This window comes from Erythrolamprus reginae, chromosome 10, assembly GCF_031021105.1.
Source record: "Erythrolamprus reginae isolate rEryReg1 chromosome 10, rEryReg1.hap1, whole genome shotgun sequence".
Classification (NCBI taxonomy): Eukaryota; Metazoa; Chordata; class Lepidosauria; order Squamata; family Dipsadidae; genus Erythrolamprus; species Erythrolamprus reginae.
This window is the reverse complement of record NC_091959.1, coordinates 36,214,694-36,237,959: the sequence shown is the minus strand read 5'-3', so window position 1 is coordinate 36,237,959 and position 23,266 is coordinate 36,214,694. Positions and strand designations below refer to the sequence as shown.

The following is a 23,266-nucleotide window of genomic DNA, read 5'->3' as shown; positions in this document are numbered from 1 at the left end:
ACAATCAATATTTAATAAAGATCTTAGGATACAAGCAACATGTTACAGTCATACAGTCCTAAGTGGGAGGAAATGGGTGAGCCTGTCCATGTTGTTGAAATCTTATGGAGCCATGGCTGACATGGACAAATAGGTCATGGCCAGGAGGATCTTTGGAAACTCCAGTTGCAGCCTGACTTGGAGCGAGTGAGGGCTGCAATAGGAACTCACATTTTTAATAGTGCGGAGTTAGTCCAATGCTCTCTGAATGGAAACTGGACCTGGTGCAAGACACATGCTTTTGGCACTGGGCTCCTCAAGCACTGTGCTACAAGGCCTACATCAGTTGCTAACAGGTTTGCAGGTGTGGTTTTACCTATGCTCCAACTTGGCTGAGATACCTTCAGGACTGCCTACTTGAAGAACAATCAATCTACTTGATAAGACCTTCTAATTTGTGATGGTGGTATCAGTAGTTGTCTTTGCCCCCCCAAAAAAATTTCTCCTTAAAATCACATGAAATTGTGCATTGAAGGGAAATTTCATTAATCTGTGTAATTAAAGGTCTTTCCACTGTAAAGTTGTTGCTGCAACTGAGAATATCAGCCAGAGCCAAGAAATATGCTTCACCCCCCATGATTCATAAACAGGAAATGAATGGGGGCTGATTTACTAAAAACCATGCCATGCCAACTAAAGACTTTGAAAGCCAATCCAGTAATCCATCTCCAGGTATTAAGTACAAAGAAAGTTGGAGGATCCATTATAAACCCAGAAAATATTTTCTAATGACAAAGTCTTGAATAACTGTCCTAGCTTTCTAAGATCCCAAATAAACAGAGAGCATCTGTGTGTCACTGGTATTGAAGCTATTCCTGCTCTTTGGGGATAAAAAATCAGGGATTTTAGCGATCTCTTTACATTGCTAGTTGATTTAATTGAAATTGAGCACATTAACAGAATGCCCTGACATAAATATTGATATCTGCTTTGGTGTCATTGTGAAGGCATCAGACTAGAAACAGAGAGATGGTGAGCTCTGCCAGTCATCTCCTCTCAGTTCTACAAAGGAGGCAACAGCAAACCGCTTCTGAAAAAACTTGCCAAGAAGACTGCAAGGATTAATCCAAGCAATCTCAGAGAATCAGGCATGGTTCGGAAGGGTGGGGGGAAGCATAAACATCCAAGGCTGGGATCACTTTCATTACTGCCACCGCTGGGTAGAATCTGACAAGATTCAGTGATCTCTTAGTTAGAATGGAGTCCCAGCAACTGAAGCATAAAATTCCCACATCTACCTCGCAACCAAAGATGTAGCACAAATGTGCTTTTCTTTTATGTGCTGTATCAGCTTCCAAGAGGATTTTAAAAAACAACAACATTTTTTTTGTTTTATTGTTGCAAGTCACCCAAAGTAGTCCTTTTTGTTTTTTGAGAATGTGAAAAATACCAGATGTGATTTATAAAAATTTCGATTCCTGACACATCTAACTCCTTCTTAGGATAGCCAACTAGATTAAATAATCAAGGCGATAAAAGAGTCATCTGATTGGTGTCCCTTAAAATAGTAAAAGGACATGAATCATAGCTGCTTAATCATATCTGAGTTTGGCCTATAAATATCTTCAATTGTCTTAAGGAAACCGGTCCCAGAATTACATGTAATATTAGTTTGACCAACAGTATTCCCAGGGAATCAAGAGCTTTAGCGATATCTAAGGGACAAGTGGCCAGGGAAGTTTAATTTGTCTAAATGGTAAACTAATAATTTCTTGGCGAAGATGCCCCGGGGTTTGTACGGAAGCAGGAGGAAATTTTCGGGTTATGTTACCCAGCAAGAATTCGCAACAGGCCTTGACCTGAATCTGAGGGAGGGGCGGGGCCCCCTTTCTAGGTATCCTGACAGGAATCCTGCCTGCCAGGCGGGCCAAACCTCCCCGGCCGCCATTTTCCTCCCTGCAGGGGAGGCGCAGGGGTCGGGGGGGGAGGGCGGGGGGCCCCTCTGCGCCGCCTCCCTCCTTCCCAATGGGGCCCAGCGGAGGTGGGGCCGGCCACCCGCGGGGCTCTTAGCCAACTTCGGCCTCAGGCAGCCGTCTCCTGCGCGCCCCCCTCGGCCCAGAGCTCGGGACACGCGCCCCCCCCTCCGAGCAACCCCTCTCCCCCCCCCGCGGGCCCCGCCACTCACATCTGGCTGACTAGCTTCTGCCGGAAGTTGGGGCTGCGCCACTCGTTCTCCTCCATCCCGCCGCCGCCGCCACGGGCGCCCGAGCCAGAGCGTCTCCGCAGGGCCGCCGGAAGTGGGCGGGGGGTCGCGCGGCACGCCGGGAAGTGGAGTTGCGCAGTCGCGCCTCCTGCTTCCGTCCGGGCCGACTGGGCGAGTGGCGGGCGGAGCCTGTGTGGGCGGCGCTGGGCGGGCTCGCAGAGCCCCATCGGTCTGCGGCCAGGTAGGGGCGGTGGGGCCGATGGGCTGTGGCAGGAGAGAGGCGGCGGGAGGCTGGGAGGAGCCCCTTGCAGGGAGCGCCGAGCGCAGGTCCCAAGTGCCTGGGAAGCCCCGCCGAGAGGCCCAGAGTCTTGGGGGGGGGGGGCTCCGTTGGGCGACACCCTCCCCCATTACCATAACCCCCTCGGGGGCAGAGACCCCCCTCGCCCCTTGGACTGAGATCCGGGGGGGGGCTTCCCCGCCCATTCGAGCTGGGGGGCAAAATCCAAGTCCAGCCACAGAAAAGGTTCCTGTATGGTCTTCCGGCAGAAGTAGCCGGGAAGAAACGGCGCTCGAAGCTTTTGGCTAAGGCGGGAGGAGCTGCTCAGAAGGTCATAAAACCGTGTTTGTTTCTTACATTTCCTTATTGCTCATCTCCCTCCAAGAGGGACTTTGGGCAGCCTGCAATAAAACGAAGCGTCGACTCTTCTCCAGGTCTCGTGGACTAAACAATGTCGTCTGGCGGGGCCTAGGGGAAGAACCTTCTCTGTGGCGGCCCCGGCCCTCTGGAATCAGCTGCCCCCAGAGATCCGAATTGCCCCCACCCTCTCCTTGCTTTCGGCAAGATGCTTAAGACCCATTTGTGCCGCCAAGCATGGGGGGATTAACTCCCTGCTTCCTATCTTCTGATTCAAGCATTTGTGAATGGTGTGATTGTGCTGACCTGTCTGTTTTTTTAGTAATTATGGGTTTTAATTTAGTTTCTTATCATTGGATTTGCATTTTATTGTATTGCTTCTGCTGTTGTCAGCCGCTCTGAGTCCTTGGGGAGGGGCGTCATACAAATCTAATAAATTATTATTATTATTATTAATTATATCACAGCTGAAAGAAATTAAGGAGAGACGAGAGACTAAAATGAGTTGGGAGGTGAAGGCTGTTACAGGATGCTGACCAGGTCTCCACCTTCTCCTTTGACCAGGCCAAAATGGCTGGAGGCAGGTGGCAGAGTCCACTGACTGAAGATGAAAGCAGCCTAATGTCATCTCTGGACTCCATCATCAGTGGGGATGTCCTTGGTGGTACAACAGGGCTTGTGTCAGCGGAAGGGGGGAAATAACACCAGAACAGCTAAAGATAAGCATAGGCTGCCTACACTGAGGCACGATGGAGGGAGCCAAAGACTATACAAGTGGTAGACAAACCATCTTCTCTGCGATGGCCCTCCCGCCTTCCAAAGCCACAGAGTCCATTGGTTGGTCCATTGGAGGGTGGCGTTGGGCTGCCTTTTTGTGCCAAAATGGTTGAATTCCATTCATCTTCCATTGGTAATGACCTTTAAAGCCCTACATGGCAGTGGACCAGAATACCTCCGGAACCGCCTTCTACGGCACGAATCCCAGCAGCCGATTAGGTCCCACAGAGTTAGCCTTCTCCGGGTCCCGTCGACAAAACTGTCGTTTTGCGGGCCCCAGGGGAAGAGCCTTCTCTGTGGTGGCCCCGGCCTTCTGGAATCAACTCCCCCTGGAGATTAGAATGGCCCCCACCCTCCTTGTCTTTTGTAAATTACTCAAGACCCACCTTTATTGCCAGGCATGGGGGAACTGAGACACCTCCCCCAGGCTTTTATATTTTATGTTTGGTATGCATGTGTTGTATGGTTTTAATTGTTGGGGTTTTATATATACTTTTTTAAATACTGTATTAGATTTGTATTGCTATTATATTGTTTTGGTTATTGTTGTGAGCCGCCCCGAGTCTTCGGAGAGGGGCGGCATACAAATGTAATAAATTATTATTATTATTATTATTATTATTATTATTATTATCTCTTTCTTTGCAGATAAGAACCTGCAATTTGTGTTCATGGCAACGGGCAACCAAGGTTTTGAATGAGGAAATCAGCCTAAGAGAAACCAGTGGCTCCTCGGGGAACCCCAGTTGCTGTGCCCTCTGATTCCCAAGGAGGTTCTGCCCAGGATGGCGGGTCAGCAGGAGGAGAGGGAGCCCCTCAAGATCCCCCTGCAGCCTTTCACCAAGAAGTGCTCCAGCAAGACCTACCACAGCGCTGGGCACTCCCAGACCCTGCTGAGTGGGCTGGGGGCTCTCCGGGACCGCGGCATCCTCTTTGATGTGGTCCTGCATGTCGAGGGGAAGACCATTGATGCGCATCGCATCCTCTTGGCTGCATCCTGTGATTACTTCAGGTCTGTGCCTGTAGCAAAACTAAAATCTGGAAATTGCTGGAAATGAGCAATGGCAAACTATGACTTTTATATGCTTGGTGGTTAAGCAAAGCTGCATCTGATTTAATCATTGGATTTAATCAAACTAAATTTAGCATTTGTCTTCCTACTTCTTACCTGTAATGCTTTTTCTGCCTGTTTAAAGAGTACAGTGATACCTTGTCTTACGAACGCCTCTTCATATGAACCTTTCGTGATACGAACCAGGTGTTTAATATTTTTTTGCCTCTTGTTCCGAACTATTTTCACCTTACAAACCCAAGCCGCCGCCGCCGCCGCTGGGATGCCCCGCCTCCGGACTTCTGTTGCCAGCCTAAGCGCCCATTCTTGGGTTGCTGTTATTCCCCTGAGGCTCTCCTCTCTGGGATTCCCTTCATTTTTGCCAGTGCTGCTTTGAATCCCAGCGAGGGGAGACTCAGGGAAATCCCAGCAACACAAGAATGGGTGCTTTGGCTGGAGACGGAAGTTCAGAGGTGGGGATTCCCAGCGAGGGGAGGCTCAGGGAAATCCCAGCAACACAAGAACAGGCACTTCGGCTGGCAGTGGAAGTCCGGAGGTGGGGATTCCCAGCGACGCAAAGCAAAAGGGTTGACTTTTGGGATGGGATTGCACACATTATTTGCTTTTACATTGATTCCTATGGGGGAAATCGCTTTGTCTTACGAACTTTTCTACTTACGAACCTGGTCACAGAACTAATTAAGTATCACTGTATTTGCAAAACACGGATATTGCTTGGTCCAGTGCTTTGGCAAGGTTGTGTCACAAAATTCTGCAATGGAATCAGTCAAAGGGAGCAGGATGCTAACGCAGCTGCTCAGCCCATAATTAGAAGCTTTACCTGGAAAGAACTTCAAGTAACTAAATCAGTGTTTTCTCTTACATAAAAAACTGTCACAAAGGGCATCTGAAATTGCTGTCCACTTTCCTGAAGTTAGTGGTAATATATTCCCTGGAGCAAACAGAGCATGTGTTCCTTCCCAACTCCAATTGCGCAGGCTGCAATTGTGCCTCCCTTTAATCTCTACCTTGGGAAGCCTGGGGGCTTAAGTGATCAAAATACTGAGCTTGTCAGTTGAAAAGCTGGCAGCCCAAGTTTGAGACCCGAGACAGTTCCTGCCCATCTCGCAGTTCAAAAGCATGCCAGTGCAAGTAGATAGATAGGTATCGTTTTACTGGGAAAGTAGTAGCATCCCATGTGCCTTGCTGGTCACATGAGCATGGAAATTATTATTATTATTATTATTATTATTATTATTTATTGGATTTGTATGCTGCCCCTCTCTGGAGACTCGGGGCGGCTAACAGCAATAACAAGACAGTATATAATAATCCAATACTAAAAACAATTAAAAACCCATTATTATAAAAAACAAACATACATACAGACATACCATGCATAAAATTGTAATGGCCTAGGGGGAAAGAGTATCTCCGTTCCCCCACGCCTGGCAGCAGAGGTGGGTTTTAAGTAGCTTACGAAAGGCAAGGAGGGTGAGGGCAATTCTAATCTCTGGGGGGAGTTGGTTCCAGAGGGCCAGGGCCGCCACAGAGAAGGCTCTTCCCCTGGGTCCCGCCAAGTGGCATTGTTTAGTTGACGGGACCCGGAGAAGGCTGGCTGGCTCCCTCGGGCAAGAAGTGGAGATGAGCACCATTCTCCACACACCCCTTCAGAGTTGAACATGACTGGATAGGGGAAACTTTTACCTTTTAATCTGTAGACTAAATAGGCTCCTTTCCTCTCATGGCTTAGTCTTTAGCTCTTCTCTCCCCTCCATCATCTGTTAATGCCACCTGGCTTTGAATGGAGTTCCTGGTTCAGGTTCTCTTTGTCACGTACAAAGGCCACAGATCCCGTTCCTTTGTGCTGTGCCTCTGCCATCCCAATCTCGCTCGGGTGCTCTGCTCTCCCTTAGCAAAGAAGACGGCTCGGAGAGAAGGTCCCAGATGTGGCAAGCTGGTTGTGTGCAGAGGAGGTGGTGTTGTGGAAACCAGCCGGACATATCGTCCCCTGCACGGCTGAGCAGACCAGAGTTGGTTCCTCCTTGCCAGCTCTGTAGGAAATAGGGCAACACAAGGAGGGGTTTAAAATCCGCATGGTGGATGCTCATTATACTTTTCACTGGGAGAAGTAACTGAAAGAAGATCTTTCCCTCATCACCTCGAGGTTCGACTACTGCAACGCTCTCTACATGGGGCTACCTCTGAAAAGTGTTTGGAAACTTCAGATTGTGCAGAATGCGGCTGCGAGAGCAATCATGGGCTTTCCTAAATATGCCCATGTCACACCAACACTCTGCGGCCTGCACTGGTTGCCGATTAGTTTCCGGTCACAATTCAAAGTGTTGGTAATGACCTATAAAGCCCTACATGGCATCGGTCCAGAATACCTTCAGGACCGTCTTCTGCCACATGAATCCCAGCATCCAATTAGGTCCCACAGAGTTGGCCTTCCGTAAACTCTGTGTCCTGTCAACTAAACAATGTCGTCTGGCGGGCCCAAGGGGAAAAGCCTTCTCTGTGGCGGCCCCGGCCCTCTGGAATCAACTCCCTCCCCCCCCGGAGATTAGACCCGCCCCCACCCTCCTTGCCTTTCGTAAGTTGCTGAAAACCCACCTATGTTGCCAGGCATGGGGTAGTTGAGGTATCCCCTGCTAATATGATTTATGTGTGGTATGATTGAGTTGTATGGTTATTTTAATGATATGGGTTTTTAGATATCTTTTTAAGTATTTGATTTGTTTACATTGTCCACTATTGTGAGCCGCTCCGAGTCTTTGGAGAGGAGCGGCATCCAAATCTAATAAATTATTATTATTATTATTATTATTATTATTATTATTATTATTATTTCCTTTTTTAGGGGAATGTTTGCTGGGGGACTGAGAGAAATGGAACAAGAAGAAATTCATATTCAGGACATATCTTATAATGCCATGTGTACAATCCTGAACTTCATATATACTTCAGACCTGGAACTTGGCCTAAACAACGTGCAGGAAATCCTAGCTGCTTCCTGTCAGCTACAGGTGAGCTTTGGAAGCTCTGAAATATGTGAGATGTGTTGGGGAATACGGGCAGCTTCTGCATTTATTAAGAGAGATCAGGTAGTTTCGTTGGCCTGCAATGCAGCACACTTCTCAAAGAACAGCACAGTGAGCCATAGATAGTTGAGACGTACAGGGGGGTGGACAAAAAAATGGAAACCCCTTGCAGCTCTTCTGTGGAATCCAGATTTGTGAAGCTCCCTTTGAACAGTTTTTGTGGAAACTGGGTTCTGTACGTGTCTCTTGAACTCTGCAGTGATTTTAGGAGCTGCGGTGTTGCGATCTGCTCTAACAATTCGCTTTAGAGCCCGACGGTCTCTCTCAAACAACTTCGACTTTCGACCAGACCTGTGCTTGGCTGAGGACATTTTCCCTTCCCTTTCAAAAGCAGTCATTACTTTTGAGACATGACCTCTTGAAACAACAAACATTCGGGCACTTTCTGTTACACTAGCGCCTGCCATTCGAGCACCAACAATTTGGCCTCTTTGAAAGTCTGAGAGGTCTGCCATTTCTAGAAGGTTATAACCAATTTCCTTAAATTTCTGTAAAAAAAAAAGGTAGTTTTAAAAAAATCAAATAACAGATTTTTTTTTAAAAAAAACATTAAAATATGTCAAATTTTGATTGATTTGAACATGTCCAAACATCATGATGCCAATTTTTCCATTTTTTTGTCCATCCCCTGTATGAGCTCATGGTGTGATAAAAAATGCTTTAAATTTTTTGGAACTCAGTCGCCCCCTGAAATGAGAACGGGACCCCTCTGGACCTCTCTCTGTTTAGGGGTCTCATAGAGTTTGCGGGTTTTCAAGGGAACTTTAGGAAATGGCCCCTGGAGCACCACTGGAGAGAGAGGAAGGAATCTGGCCTATAATAATAATAATTGGATTATTATTATTATTATTATTATTATTATTATTATTATTATTTATTAGATTTGTATGCCGCCCCTCTCCGAAAACTCGGACCGGCTCACAACTATAAGAAACTGTACAAATCCAATATTTAAAAACACAATTTAAAAACCCTTATTAATAAAGTAATCACACAACCCAATCAAATCATACGTAAAGCAGTAGTTAGGGGAGGTGTCAATTTCCCCATGCCTGGCGGCAAAGGTGAGCCAGGAAGGGAGATGAGCCTGCTGGGCAAAGCCAGCTGGGGGTCTCAGGGCTGCTCAGACCCTCCTCAGCCATTGAGGAAGCTGGGCCAAGAGCACAGCCAGGAAGGGAGATGAGCCTGCTAGGTAAAGCTTGCTGGCTTCTTTTCCTTTATTATATTGTACAGTGATACCTCGTCTTACGAACTTAATTGGTTCTGGGACGGTGAAAAGTTTGTAAGACGAAACAATGTTTCCCATAGGAATCAATGAAAAAGCAATTAATGCGTGCAAGCCCAAAACTCACCCCTTTTGCCAGCCGAAGTGCCCGTTTTTGTGCTGCTGGGATTCTCCTGAGGCTCCCCTCCATGGGAAACCCCGCCTCCGGAATTCCGTTGCCAGCGAAGCACCCGTTTTTGCGCTGCTGGGATTCCCCTGCAGCATTGCAAAAACACAGAAGTCCGGAGGTGGGGTTTCCCACGGAGGGGAGCCTCAGGGGAATCCCAGCAGCGCAAAAATGGGCACTTTGCTGGCAACAGAAGTCTGGAGGCAGGGCATACCAGTGGTGGCGGCTTGGGTTTGTAAGGTGAAAATAGTTTGGAAGAAGAGGCAAAAAAATCTTAAACCCCGGATTTGTATCTCGAAAAGTTTGTATGATGAAGGGTTTGTAAGACGAGGTATCACTGTATTAACATTTTCTTTACACTGGATAAACTTAATCCCTGTTACCGACTCAGAGTTGTCTGGCAACTGATAACACAAAAGTGTTAGTTTCAAAAGCAAGAAATGCCCTCCAAGGTAATTGCAATCTAATTAATAAATAAATAACTTATTTACCCAATTTCAGACTACACTAGTTGACTTCCCAGCATTATTCAGAATCTGGGTTACATTTGCATTTGTTTTCTCATAAATTTAGTGTTAGGTATTTGGCATGTTTATTACCTAAGCTACTTGCAATGTGTTTAGGGTTAATATAGACGTCAGAGAATTGGCCCCATGGAAACCTGCTCTAGGATTGGATCCAAGATGCTGTCTTCTCCTGTCCCCCCCCCCCCCTTGCATGGCCCCGATGCTTGAAATACCCACATTTTGGGGAAAGGATTAATTGTCCTTTTCTTGCATGAATGTTCCATAGCTAATAAAGTTTTGTCATTACTCTGATCTCAACCCATCAAACATGATTTTTGCAATAGTGAGACTCACAGATGAAGTTTATTTTGATCCAATCTATGAATTGGCCCAGGGGAGGAGCCTTCTCTGTGGTGGCCCCGGCCCTCTGGAACCAACTCCCCCCGGAGATCAGAACTGCCCCCACCCTTCTCGCCTTTCACAGGTTGTTGAAATCTCACCTTTGCCGCCAGGCATGGGGAAATTGACATACCCCCTAACTATTTTGGTTTATGTATGGTTTGATTGGGTTGTGTGATTATTTTATTATAAGGGTTTTTTAAATTGTTTTTAAATATTGGATTTGTACTTGTTGTGAGCCGCCCCCAGTCTTCGAAGAGGGGTGGGATACAAATGTAATAATATAATATAATAATAATAATAATAATAATAATTCGGCAAATATAATTCGCCGCTATATCACGCAGTCCTAGGTGCTTGGGAAACACCCGACTGGTGATGAAATGCAAAATATATTTTTATATATATATATATATATATATATATATATATATATATATATATATATATATATATATATATATATATACACTGTATATATATATATATATATATTTGTCACATGTTTTTTTGCTGAATTTGAAAATTAAGGGACACTAGGATAGATCTATTTCTGCCTTATTTTGGCCTCATCAGCTAGGACTTGAACCTGCAACCTTTGCCTTGTAAGACAGAGAATTATCCTCTAGGCTACAGTATCCAATCCCTTCAGCTCTGCACCAGGGAAGGGTTACATATTTTTGTGTCAAATCATCCTGGTGTATTGAAGGAACATCACAAGCTCCTTATTTGCCTCTCAGCCCAACCCTGGGCCATTTCCAAGGCAGTTAATTTTATTGATAGCCAACAATTCTATCTATATGTCTCACATGTTTTTTTGCTGAATTTTAAAATTAATTATATATTATATATTTATTGGATTTGTATGCCGCCCCTCTCCGCAAAATCCAGCATAGTGATCTCGTTTGCTGTGTTGTATTGACATAATAATAATACAGTAATAGTTGGTTGGTTGTTGTTTTTATATTATTATTATTATTATTATTATTATTATTATTATTATTATTATTATTATTATTATTAGAAATGTGCAATTATAAAGATCAGGTATATTATTCTGAAGGCCCCGAATGGCTCTTTCTCATATCACTGTTGTACCTTTTTCCTTTGTAGATCTCTGAAATCATCAAGTTCTGTTGTGATTTCCTCATGCTTTGGGTGGATGATGAGAACTTTGTGGACATGTACAGACTGGCTGACCTCTTTGATTTGTGTTATCTGACAGAGAAGCTGGATTCCTACTTTCTGAAAAACTTCGTTACCCTCTCAAAGACAGAGACGTACCGCCAACTCCCCCTGGAGAAGGTCTTCGCCCTCCTCAACAGCAACCTCTTGGAGGTGGACTCTGAGAACGAGGTCTACGAAGGGGCCCTCCTCTACCATTACACGCCAGAACAACTGGAGACAGATCAGGTCTCACTGATGGAGCCTCCTAAGCTGCTGGAGGTGGTCCGTTTTCCTCTGATGGAGTTCCAGATTCTGCAGAGGCTTCACAACAAGTTAAGCTCCTGTCCACTAAAGGAGACGGTAGCGAACGCCCTAATGTACCATAAGAACGAGTGCCTCCAGCCAGTGCTTCAGAACACGCATACGCAACTGAGGTCCGAATTCCATTGTGTGGTGGGCTTTGGGGGGATGCATTCCACCCCGTCTACGGCCCTCAGCAACCAAGCCCGGTTCTTGAACCCACTTTTGGGAGAATGGAGGCATTTCACAACAGCCTTGTCTCCAAGGATGTCCAACCAGGGAATAGCTGTGCTCCACAATTTTGTGTATCTGATTGGCGGAGATAACAACGTTCGGGGTTTTCGAGCAGAATCCAGATGTTGGAGGTAAGGGAATCCCTTTCAGCAACAAATAGATGATGATGATGATGATGATGATGATGATGATGATTAATTATTGTTGTTGTTGTTTGTTGTTATTGTTATTGTTTTTTAATTTGTTATTATTGTTATTATTGTTATTATTATTATGGATGGGTGTCAACAGGCTCAAACTCAACCCCAACAAGACAGAGTGACTGTGGGTTTTGCTTCCCAAGGACAATTCCATCTGTCCATACATTACCCTGGGGGAGGAACTATTGACCCCCTCGGAGAGGGTCCGCAACTTGGGCGTCCTCCTCGATCCACAGCTGACATTAGAACACCATCTTTCAGCTGTGGCGAGGGGGACGTTTGCCCAGGTTCGCCTGGTGCACCAGTTATGGCCCTATCTGGACCGGGAGTCACTACTCACAGTCACTCATGCCCTTATCACCTCGAGGTTCGATTACTGTAGTGCTCTCTACATGGGGCTACCTTTGAAAAGTGTTTGGAAACTACAGATCGTGCAGAACGCGGCTGTGAGAGCAATCATGGGCTTCCCTCGATCTGCCCATGTTACTCCAACGCTACACAGCCTGCATTGGTTGCCAATCAGTTTCCGGTCACAATTCAAAGTGTTGGTTATGACCTATAAAGCCCTACATGGCATCGGACCAGAATATCTCCGAGACTACCTTCTGCTGCACGAATCCCAGCGACCGGTTAGGTCCCACAGAGTGGGCCTTCTCCGGGTCCCCTCAAATAGACAATGTCGGGACCCAGGGGAAGAGCCTTCTCTCTGGCGGCCCCGTCCCTCTTGAATCAACTCCCCCCGGAGATTAGGATTGCCCCCATCCTCCTTGCCTTTCGCAAACTCCTTAAAACCCACCTCTGCCGTCAGGCATGCGGAAATTGATCCTTCGCTTTGACGGCGCTGGTCCGAAGTGAGCGGAGCGGGCGGCGGCTTGCAGTGAAGGCGCTCGTCCCAGCAACCGAGTCCTGCCGAGGCTCGGCTGCAAGCGGCCGGCGAGGCCGACCGGCTCCGAGGCGAGCGGCTGGAGCTGCGCCCTCCTTCGCCCGCCTTCTTTCCGGCAGGCAGGTGGGGCTGCCAAACTGCGCAGAGCGGCTCCTCCCCTCCAGACACACGCTTCCCCGACACGCGTCTGCGGCTCCACGCGTGCACCGAGGGAAATCCTTTGTGCCTTGCCGCCGAGCTCTCCCACCTGCTCGGCGGCCGCAAGCCTCTCCCTGCCACCGCGCTGCCGAGGGAACCGCCGCCAGGGCTGCTGCCGCGCTGCCGCGCTGCCGAGCAGATCAGCTGCTGGGCGGCCGAAGAAACCTTCCCTGGGTCTTCCCCGCTGCCCATGCAAAGGGGAAACCCCAATCTTCGCCTCCTCGCTGCTGCGCCACTGAAAGGACCCTTTCAATTTTTTTCCAATGTAAGACATACCCCGAAAGTAAGACGTAGTGGGGCTTTTGGGGGTAAAAAGAAAGTAAGACACTGTCTTACTTTCAGGGAAACACGGTATGACTGTTTTTCTATTAAGGGTTTTAAATTGCTTTTTAACTATTGGATTTGTACTGTGTTTTTTGTTGTGAGCCGCTCCGAGGCTCTGGAGAGGGGCGGCATACAAATCTAATTAATAATAATAATAATAATAATAATAATAATAATAATAATAATAATAATAATAATAATAATAATAATAATAATAAAAAAAAACAGCAAATACTAAAATACAAATACTAAATCTAGAAAATTTACAACTATGTCGTCTCCGAACTGATTTAACTATTGTTCATATAATCATACATCATAATGTACTCCCTGTCAGTGACTACTTCACCTTTAACAACAACAACACAAGAGCACGTAATAGATACAAACAGAATGTAAATCGCTCCAAACTTGACTGCAGAAAATACGATTTCAGCAATAGTGTGGTCACCGCCTGGAACTCATTACCTGACTCTGTTGTTGCTTCCTCCAATCCCAAAACTTCAACCTTACATTATCTACAATTGACCTCTCCCCTTTTCTAGGAGGTCTGTAAGGGGCATGTCATAAGTGCACTTTTGTGCCTAATATCCCTGTCCTACTGTCTTATTATCCTTTCTATTACTACGTTCTACTTATGTTATGTTATGTTAATATGTACTATAATACTATACTAGTTTGACAAATAAATAAAATAAAATAAATATAAATACAAATCTAATGTTAAAAAAAATAAAAAACGAATTTAAAATACATTGTTATAAAAAACGAATTTAAAATACATTGTTATAAAAAACGAATTTAAAATACATTGTTATAAAAAACGAATTTAAAATACATTGTTATAAAAAAAGGATATTCCCAGTGCTTGTGGGGTCCTTCCCAGCGATCCCACCCCTGAAGGCACGGCTCAGGTCCTTGATCGGGCTTCTTCAACAGATCTTCTTCTCGGGTGGGAAAGAGGAGCAGATCCATTTTGGGAATGGAAAGAAGGAAATCACAACTGGTGTTAATACTGTGCTGTGTGAACAGAAGAAAAAATAAGGCAGCGGCCGTAGAAGAGAAACGATTCGGAAGGAGCCAGTGATGGTGTCTATTCAGACTAGCGTGGCAGCAGTACACACAGACAGTGTGCGATTTGCACAGGCAGAGTCCAAGAAACGCTGGTGGCCCCCATAAGTCTCCTAGTGGGAAATGGGTGGGCGGGGGGAGCGCAGAGATGTGCTCGAGACCCCACTCCTGTAACCGCTTGGAGGGCTGCCCGCCCTGTTTCTCTGCCAGGTATGACCCACGACACAACAAGTGGCTCCAGATCCAGCCCTTACAGCAAGAGCACGCAGATCTCTGTGTCTGCGTGGTGGGCGGAGCGATCTATGCGGTGGCTGGACGCAACTACCGGCAGGACCTTCGGGAGGTGGAAAAATATGATCCAGAGACCAACAGCTGGGAGTACGTGGCGCCTCTCCAGAGGGAGGTAAGGAGGAAGCGGCAGACGAGGGGTGGCAGCAGTAATAGGCAGCCAAAATGTTTACTGCCACACTGTGGGTGTGGATTAATTTGTGGGTGTGGCTTAATGGTCACGTGACCGGGTGGGAGTGGCTTGCTGGGCATGTGACCGGGTGGGAGTGGCTTGAACAATCATCGTTCAAGTGAACTGTTAAGTCCTCAACTTACAATCTTATCTCATTTCCCTCGATTGTAATGTGTGATTTGTTTATTATTTATTAATTGGATTTCTATGCCGCCCCTCTCCAAAGACTCAGGGAGGCTTACAACACATAAAAATAACATTAACCCAATTAAATTAAAAATTAAATAGCTATCTAAAATCCCAAATATTAAAATCAATCATACCCATTCGTACAACGATCATATAAACAGTCGTTGGCCAGGGACTAAGATCTAACCAGCCCAAGCCTGACAACATAAATGAGTCTTCAGACTCTTATGAAAGGCCAAGGAGGGTGGGGGCAGTAAGAATCTCCAGGGGCAACTGATTCCAGAGGGCCGGGGCCCCCACAGAGAAGGCTCTTCCCCTAGGCCCCACTAAACAACATTGTCTATTTGATGGGAAGGCCGACTGTGGGACCGAACTGGTCACTGGGATTCATGTGTCTATTGATTGATTGATTGATTGATTCATTCATTCATTCATTCATTCATTTACTTTGACTTCTCTGCCACCCAATCCCGAAGGACTTAAGGTGGCTTACAACAATATAAATTATTATTATTATTATTATTATTATTATTATTATTATTATTATTATTATTTATTAGATTTGTATGCCACCCCTCTCTGTAGACTTGGGGTGGCTAACAACAATAATAAAACAGCATATGACAAATCTAATATTTAGTGATGTCTGGCTCTTCCAGTAAGCAGATGACAAACAAGTCAACCTGGGCCGGTAAGCGAGAAGGCCACCTAGACGCAATGGGCAACCGCCAGCCAGCTTCCATGTTGACTTTGTCTGCTGGGCTCCAGCAAAAAGGTTGCAAATGGGAATCAAAGGCACGGCGGCGGCTTTGGGACAGCAAAAATGGCTGTATTCATTGTATAGCATGCACCAATATTTCCACTCTCTTGGGGGGGCGGGGAGGAAGGTGTGTCTTATACTCTGAAAAAATGCAGTACTCGGTTTCTTCTTGATAAATTTCCTGTGAAGTGGCCAGGAAGTGAGCCTCTTTGTGGATAAGCCAGGCTTAGGTGGCAGCCACTCCTCTCACAATGACAATGTGCTCCTCTTCTCTCTGTCTATTGCCATCAGGCTGGTTTCACAGGGGCCCTGCTTGCTTCTATGAGCAGTATTAAGTGAAAGTGATCAGGGTCACCCTTGAGTTATATCAGGGACCTGCGTTTAGGAATGTGGGATTGCAGTAGATATCCAGTAAATGATGAGCAGTGATCCAGTCACAAACAGATTCGTTCAAGTATATAAAATACAGTGGTACCTTTACTTAAGAACTTAATTCCATGCTTGGCTTGATTAGGAAGGGAATCGAAAATAAGTCGGTAAGTGTTTTGTTGCCTCTGTACAAATTGATGGTGAGACCACACTTGGAGAACTGTGTACAGTTCTGGTCACCGCATCTCAAGAAGGATATAATATAACATAACATAACAATATAATATAATATAATATAATGCTCTCTACATGGGGCTACCTTTGAAAAGTGCTTGGAAACTTCAGATCGTGCAGAATGCAGCTGCGAGAGCAATCATGGGCTTTCTCAAAAATGCCCATGTAACACCAACACTCCGCAGTCTGCATTGGTTGCCGATCAGTTTCCGGTCACAATTCAAAGTGTTGGTCATCACCTATAAAGCCCTTCATGGCACCGGACCAGGGTATCTACTAGACCGCCTTCTGCCGCACGAATCCCAGCGACCGGTTAGGTCCCACAGAGTGGGCCTTCTCCGGGTCCCATCAACAAAACAATGTCGTTTGGCGGGGCCCAGGGGAAGAGCCTTCTCTGTGGCGGCCCCGGCCCTCTGGAACAAACTCCCCCCGGAGATTAGAATTGCCCCCACCCTCCTTGCCTTTCATAAGCTCCTTAAAACCCACCTCTGCCATCAGGCATGGGGGAACTGAGATATTTCCCCCCCACCCAGGCCTTTACAATTTATGCATGATATGTTTGTTTGTTTGTATGTATGTTTGGTTTTACAATAAGGGTTTTTTAGTTGTTTTAGTATTGGATTTACATGCTGTTTTTTATTACTGTTGTTAGCCGCCCCGAGTCTACGGAGAGGGGCGGCATACAAATCCAATAAATAAATAAATAAATAAAATAAATAAATAAATAGTATCTAAAGGTCCTGTCAGCATTCCAATGAACATCCAAGAAATAAATCAGAGTCTAAACCTTGGCCTTCTTCCAAATTTCAGTTTATTAACCACGTTAATTATGAACTGCAGCCAACCCGATAGTAAATTTTCCTACAGTTCCCCAACCAGATTAAGGTTCATCCCTCGTCCCCACATCCACAAGTTCATCGCGTGGACCAGTTCTCTCAGTGTCCACGATTCTCCCCTGCCCTTCTGGCTGGTGCTGAACAAAGGATGACCTTGAATCTTCCTGAAGAAATTTGTTGTGGCTAGTATTATTCCTCTCTTGCAACCATATCAGATCGTGCAGAATGCAGCTGCGAGAGCAATCATGGGCTTCCCCAGGTATGCCCATGTCACACCAACACTCCGCAGTCTGCATTGGTTGCCGATCAGTTTCCGGTCACAATTCAAAATGTTGGTTATGACCTATAAAGCCCTTCATGGCATAGGACTAGAATATCTCCAGGATCGCCTTCTGCCACACGAATCCTAGCGACCGGTTAGGTCCCACACAGTCGGCTTTCTCCAGGTCCCGTCGACGAAACAATGTCGTCTGGCGGGACCCAGGGGAAGAGCCTTCTCTGTGGCGGCCCCAACCTTCTGGAATCAACTCCCCCCAGAGATCAGGATTTCCCCCACCCTCCTTGTCTTTCGCAAACTCCTTAAAACCCACCTCTGCCATCAGGCATGGGGAAATTGACTCCCCTGGGCCGTTTCCGTTTGTCTGAGATGTATGACTGTTTTTATATTAAGGGTTTTAAATTGTTTTTTATTTTTTTTTAAAAAATAGAATTTATTGAATTATATACATAAATAAAAGACACACATTAATAGATTATTGAGTTCATAGATTGTGAGTACAGTTGTAATTTTTCTGTTAAAGGACAATACAACAAATAATCCCATCCCATCCCTACCCCTGCTGCCTCGTTGCAGCAGCTCTTGTTATATTTTTACGGAAGTTCATATCAGCGAAGTCATATATATATATATATATACCCACTGGGACTTGAACCTGCAACCTTTCCCTTGTAAGGCAGAGAATTATCCTCTAGGCTACAGTATCCAATCCCTTCAGCTTTGCACCAGGGAAGGGTTACATATTTTTGTGTCGAATCACCCTGTTGTATTGAAGGAACATCACAAGCTCCTTATTTGCCTCTCGGCCCAACCCAGGGCCATTTCCAAGGCAGTTAATTTTATTGATAGCCGACAATTCTATCTATATGTGTCACATGTATTTTTGCTGAATATGAAAATTAAGGGAGACTAGGATAGATCTATTTCGGCCTTATTTTGGCCTCATCAGCTAGCCATACCCACTGGGACTTGAACCTGCAACCTTTCCCTTGTAAGGCAGAGAATTATCCTCTAGGCTGCAGTATCCAATCCCTTCAGCTTTGCACCAGGGAAGGGTTACATATTTTTGTGTCGAATCACCCTGGTGTATTGAAGGAACATCACAAGCTCCTTATTTGCCTCTCGGCCCAACCCAGGGCCATTTTTATATATATATATATATATATATATATATTTTGATATAAGAATAGAGATGTTATATGTACAATATATATATCTCTATTCTTATATCAAAATAACAGTAATATTTCAGTTAAAAGGAATTGTCAACAAATAAATAAAGTGATATTTATCTATATTTGGGTTGTTATTGTATTTTCATTCTTATTTATTTATTTATTTTTATCCCCCCGATCATTGACCCAATTACTGTATAACAGTTTTTCCATGTGTCTGTATCTTGTGAGTTTTTATCATTTTTTAATTTTTGTGTTAATATATCGTATTCAGCACAGTCTAGGAGTTTTTTGATCAAATCTCTCTCTGTTGGTTCTTCTTTCTTCCAGTTTTGTGCTATAGTAATCCTGCTTGCCATTATTATGTATTGTAATAGATGGTATTCTTTTTTCTTAACTTTTAAATCTATTATACCTAGTAGAAAAATCTCTGGTTTAAATTGTAATTTAATTTTAGTAATTTCATATATCCAATTTCTAATTTTAATCCATATTGTTTTGATTTTTGGACAGGTCCACCACATGTGGAAGAATGTTCCATTTGTATTTGTACATCTCCAACAATTTGGCTTTAATTTGGGATAAATTTGGGCTAGTCTTGATGGTGATATATGCCACCTATAAAACATTTTTATAATATTTTCTTTGTATTCTACAGATTTGGTTATTTTATAGGTTTTTTTCCATACTGTCTCCCATTGTTTTTTAATCATTGGATTTGTACTGTTTTGTTGTTGTGAGCCGCTCCGAGTCTTCGGAGAGGAGCGGCATACAAATCTAATAAATAATAATAATAAAATAACCAGCCCTCCCCAATTCCCAAAGTACTCTTCTGCTTGTGTCAGGCCAAAGTCTCCAACTCAAAACGAGGGTTTTGGCCTGACGGTCCCATTGAGGGCATTTCTGCTGAAAAACGTGGAGGCTTGCAGGGTCCCGGCGGGGGAGAGAAGAAGGGCGGAGAGTGCAGCCTCCCCCTCTGCGACTTCTGGCTTTCTGTCCCATTGATACAGGTCTATGCCCACGCAGGAGCAGAGCTGGACGGCAAGATCTACATCACTTGCGGGAGGCGAGGGGAAGAGTACCTGAAAGAGCTGCAGTGCTACGATCCGGCCACCAACCGCTGGGAGGCCTTGAGTGACAGTCCCATCCGGAGAGCCTGGCACGGGATGGCGGCGGTGCTGGGGAGGCTCTATGTGATTGGGGGCAGCAACAACGACTCCGGCTACAGGAGAGATGTTCACGAGGTGGGGCAGCCTTGGGCCTGGCTGATGGCGTCTTTATTGCGTGCTGCTGATATTTAGAAGACTTGGGCATCTTAACGACAGAAAGTAGAAACAATGCAGGGTGCGTTCCAAAAGTAATGCAATTATTTTTTAAAGGAATTTATTGAACAGATTTGCACAAACACTTAGCATTCTTCAAAGTACTGTCCTTGGGCCTCTACACTTTTTTTCCAGTGACTCTGCCATGACCTCTCGCAAGGTCTTTGTCACAGCTGATTGGATCTCTTGTATGGATGAAAAACGGGTTCCTTTCAGGGCTGGGAACAAAAAGAAGTCTGCTGGGGCGATTTCAGGACTTTAGGGGGTGTGGGGCAGCATTGGCACCTGGTGTTTGGCCAGGAACTCGTGGACTTGTAGCGTGTTGTGGCAAGGCGCGTTTTTCATCCATAGAAGAGATCCAATCAGCCGTGACAAAGAACTTGCGAGAGGTCCCCGAAGATTTATTTATTTATTTATTCGATTTGTATGCCGCCCCTCTCCGAAGACTCGGGGCCTTCCAGGGCGCGTACTGGTTGTGGCAGAGTTGCTGGAAAAAAATGTGTAGAGGCCCAAGGACAGTACATTGAAGAATTTTAAATGTTTGTGCAAATCTGTTCAATAAATTACTTTTTTTAAAAAATTTGCATTACTTTTGGAACGCACCCTGTCTATGCCAAAACACTTGCATACGTTACTTAAAACTGTTAACCAAATAATAATCCCAATAAATTATAATCCAGTCCCCATGGCACCCAGTCATTCCCCAAATACCCTTTAAGAAATTCTGGAAGATCAGCCAGGGAAGAAATATGAAGAGAGAAAAGGATGGGGAAACACACACACAGGCTCACAAATTGGGAGTTAGGCAGTCAGGCAGAAGACACTCCTCCCTCCTCCAAATGCTCCAGAGCAAACACGATCATCATTCACATATGCTGGGTCAAACATTTGGGACAAGCCTGCAGTCACCGCAGAGGCCAAGCATTCTGTAGCTTTCCCAACCAAGCCCAGTGTATGGGAATTGGTCATCTGGCATCAAAACCTCCTGCACCAGACCTGAGAATACAATACAAGAGAATAGAATACAATAGAATACAAATCCAATATAGACTATATTAAAAACCACATTATTATAAAAAACTAGCAATTCTAAAACAATCACACCAATCTCATATGTTGAGTCAGGAAAGGTAAGGGGAGAAATTAATCCCCCCATGCTTGTTGGTGTAGATAGGTCTTCAACATCTTATGGAAGGCAAGGAGGGTGGGGGCAATTTGAATCTCGGGGGAGTTGATTCCAGAGGGCCGGGGCTGCAGAGAGGGCTGGGGCCGCCACAGAGAAGGCTCTTCCCTTAGGTCCCGCCAGACGACATTGTTTAGTCGGCGGGACCCAGAGAAGGCCAACTCTGTGGGACCTGAACTTTGTGGGGGGTTTCCAGTAACCCTGACCTCCAAGAGAGCTATTCCCAAATGCTCTCCTTAAAATAATGGTCACTCTTTCCATGTTTCCTGCCAGGTTGCCTGTTACACCCCCAGCAGTTCTCAGTGGACCACTGTCCGTCCTCTTCATGCCGGGCACGGCGAACCTGGCATTGCTGTCCTAGGCCACAGCATCTACGTCTTGGGAGGGAGGTCTCACAACCGTGGGATCTGCATGGATTATGTCCACATCTACGACGCTGAGCGAGACTGCTGGGAAGAGGGCCCCCAGTTGGAAGAGGACATTTCCGGGATGGCGGCCTGCATCCTCACTTTGCCAAGGGCGATTCTCACAGAGGGCGAGATGGGTGTACCTGACGGACCACGCAAGAGACTCCAGGATTACTCAGGTGTGTCTGCCGAGGTCCTGAGAATATTAGACTGGGAGGAATTTGAGAGCATGAATGACAATTAGATTTTTTTGGGGGGAGGGGGATGTTGTTTTTTCTTATTTGGGCTACCATCAGGGCTCCACCAACCTGGAGGAAGCCTGATGCCATTGAGTAGTAATTGAGGAGAGTGAAAGCCATCACAAGGAGCATTTTAAGCGACGTTTCATTACGATGTTGAAGGTTCTTTGATGAGAAACAAAACATCAACTTCCTTAAGGGAAAAGCATTGTCCAGTTGCCTTTCGCAAAAGCACTTTTGAGACAACCATGACCTGGACGACTGAGAATATCTACATAGAAGTATAGCTCAGTCTTTGGCCAGTGGAAAACCTCCAGAAAAGATAGTCTTCAAATTATTTGCTGACGAGAACAAACCTCCGAAGTTTAACAGTAAAACAGATGCATCGAATTAACTAGGTTCTTTGCTGCTTAATTCATCACAGAATCTGTGTTAAAGTTTGTTTGGCATAATATTTTGGCTTCGTTGCACACAACCATGACTCCTCCACCTCTTCATTATCTCTGAACCACTCGTGATAGTCACTGCATTTCATACAGATGGGAAGAAAAACGCAAGCCTGTATTTTTTTCCCCATATTTATTTTATTTGCTTAAAAATCGTTGCATCGGGTTTCCAGTGTACCAAAGCAGTCTTTCCTCCGGACTAACTAGAGGAGGAAGCTGCCAGGATCCTGAAAAGTCGATTCTGGCACCTTGGAAGAGAAATGCCCTTTACAATCTCATCAGGAGGATGGCGCTTCCGGTCTAGCCTTCTCAACCGTTTCCTTTGCCTCTCTGTGAAAACCGCCTCTTTGTAAAGAATTTTCCCTTGTTTTCCATCGTTTCTCCATCAGAATCTGCTCGAGGGGTTCCAGGAACGAGCAGTTCCCTCTCGTGCCACCTTCCTTCCTTTCTGGGGAAACTTTAAAGCTCCTCTTAATAAACAGTTACTGGTTGATTATTACAAAGGCACCTTTTTTGTGAATTTTTTGGTGTTTACGTTCTCCTCCAGCGCCAGACAATAAAGCCACCTGGGCAAAAGGAAAACACCCTGCACGGCGGCCGCAGCCTTGCTGGGGCCACCGCAGAGGAGCCCCTGAGCGTTGCAATCACCTTCCCGGCTGGGAGCTGTTTCGGAGATCTCCCTTCCCTGGCTTGAGCCACCTTCGAGCCGGGCCTGGAATGCAACAATATCCTTTTTCTTCACATCCACACAATTCATGGCCCCACACACATATTGGCACGGATAGGTCCAGATTTGATTAATAATATTGAAAACATAGAAATATTACCAAAAATCATTAGCGCTTGGTTAGGGCTGGAAAGAAACATTTGGAGCAAGTTAGAGGTATAAAAAAAACCTGCAGAGACTTAGGACTTGGAAAACATTATTTGCAGAGAGAAACAAGGAAA

At 45.5% G+C, this 23,266-nt stretch overlaps 2 protein-coding genes across 8 annotated transcripts in view; one reads left to right on the top strand and one right to left on the bottom strand.

The window, feature by feature from the left end:
- The window catches only part of MED15 (mediator complex subunit 15), a 31,246-nt gene extending 28,899 nt beyond the window's left edge, over positions 1-2,347 (bottom strand). Inside the window, exon 1 of one of the 6 annotated variants that reach the window (XM_070762511.1) lies at positions 2,165-2,347. In XM_070762511.1, the coding sequence (XP_070618612.1) occupies positions 2,165-2,220 (56 nt within the window). In that variant the 5' untranslated portion in view covers positions 2,221-2,347. The remainder of the gene's footprint in view (positions 1-2,164) is intronic. The other 5 variants (XM_070762513.1, XM_070762514.1, XM_070762512.1 and 2 more) reach the window with 5 other exon arrangements.
- Positions 2,273-22,821, top strand: KLHL22 (kelch like family member 22). Of its 2 annotated transcripts, none has more exons than XM_070762517.1 (7): positions 2,273-2,423; positions 4,242-4,605; positions 7,508-7,673; positions 11,158-11,876; positions 14,632-14,824; positions 19,732-19,965; positions 21,500-22,821. In XM_070762517.1, the coding sequence occupies exons 2-7, from the start codon at positions 4,379-4,381 to the stop codon at positions 21,875-21,877; spliced, it is 1,917 nt and encodes a 638-aa protein (XP_070618618.1). In that variant the 5' UTR covers positions 2,273-2,423; positions 4,242-4,378; the 3' UTR covers positions 21,878-22,821. The 2 variants fall into 2 exon arrangements, with proteins under 2 accessions (XP_070618618.1, XP_070618619.1); XM_070762518.1 differs by having other exon boundaries at positions 2,377-2,790.
- The last annotated feature ends 445 nt before the right edge of the window (positions 22,822-23,266 follow it).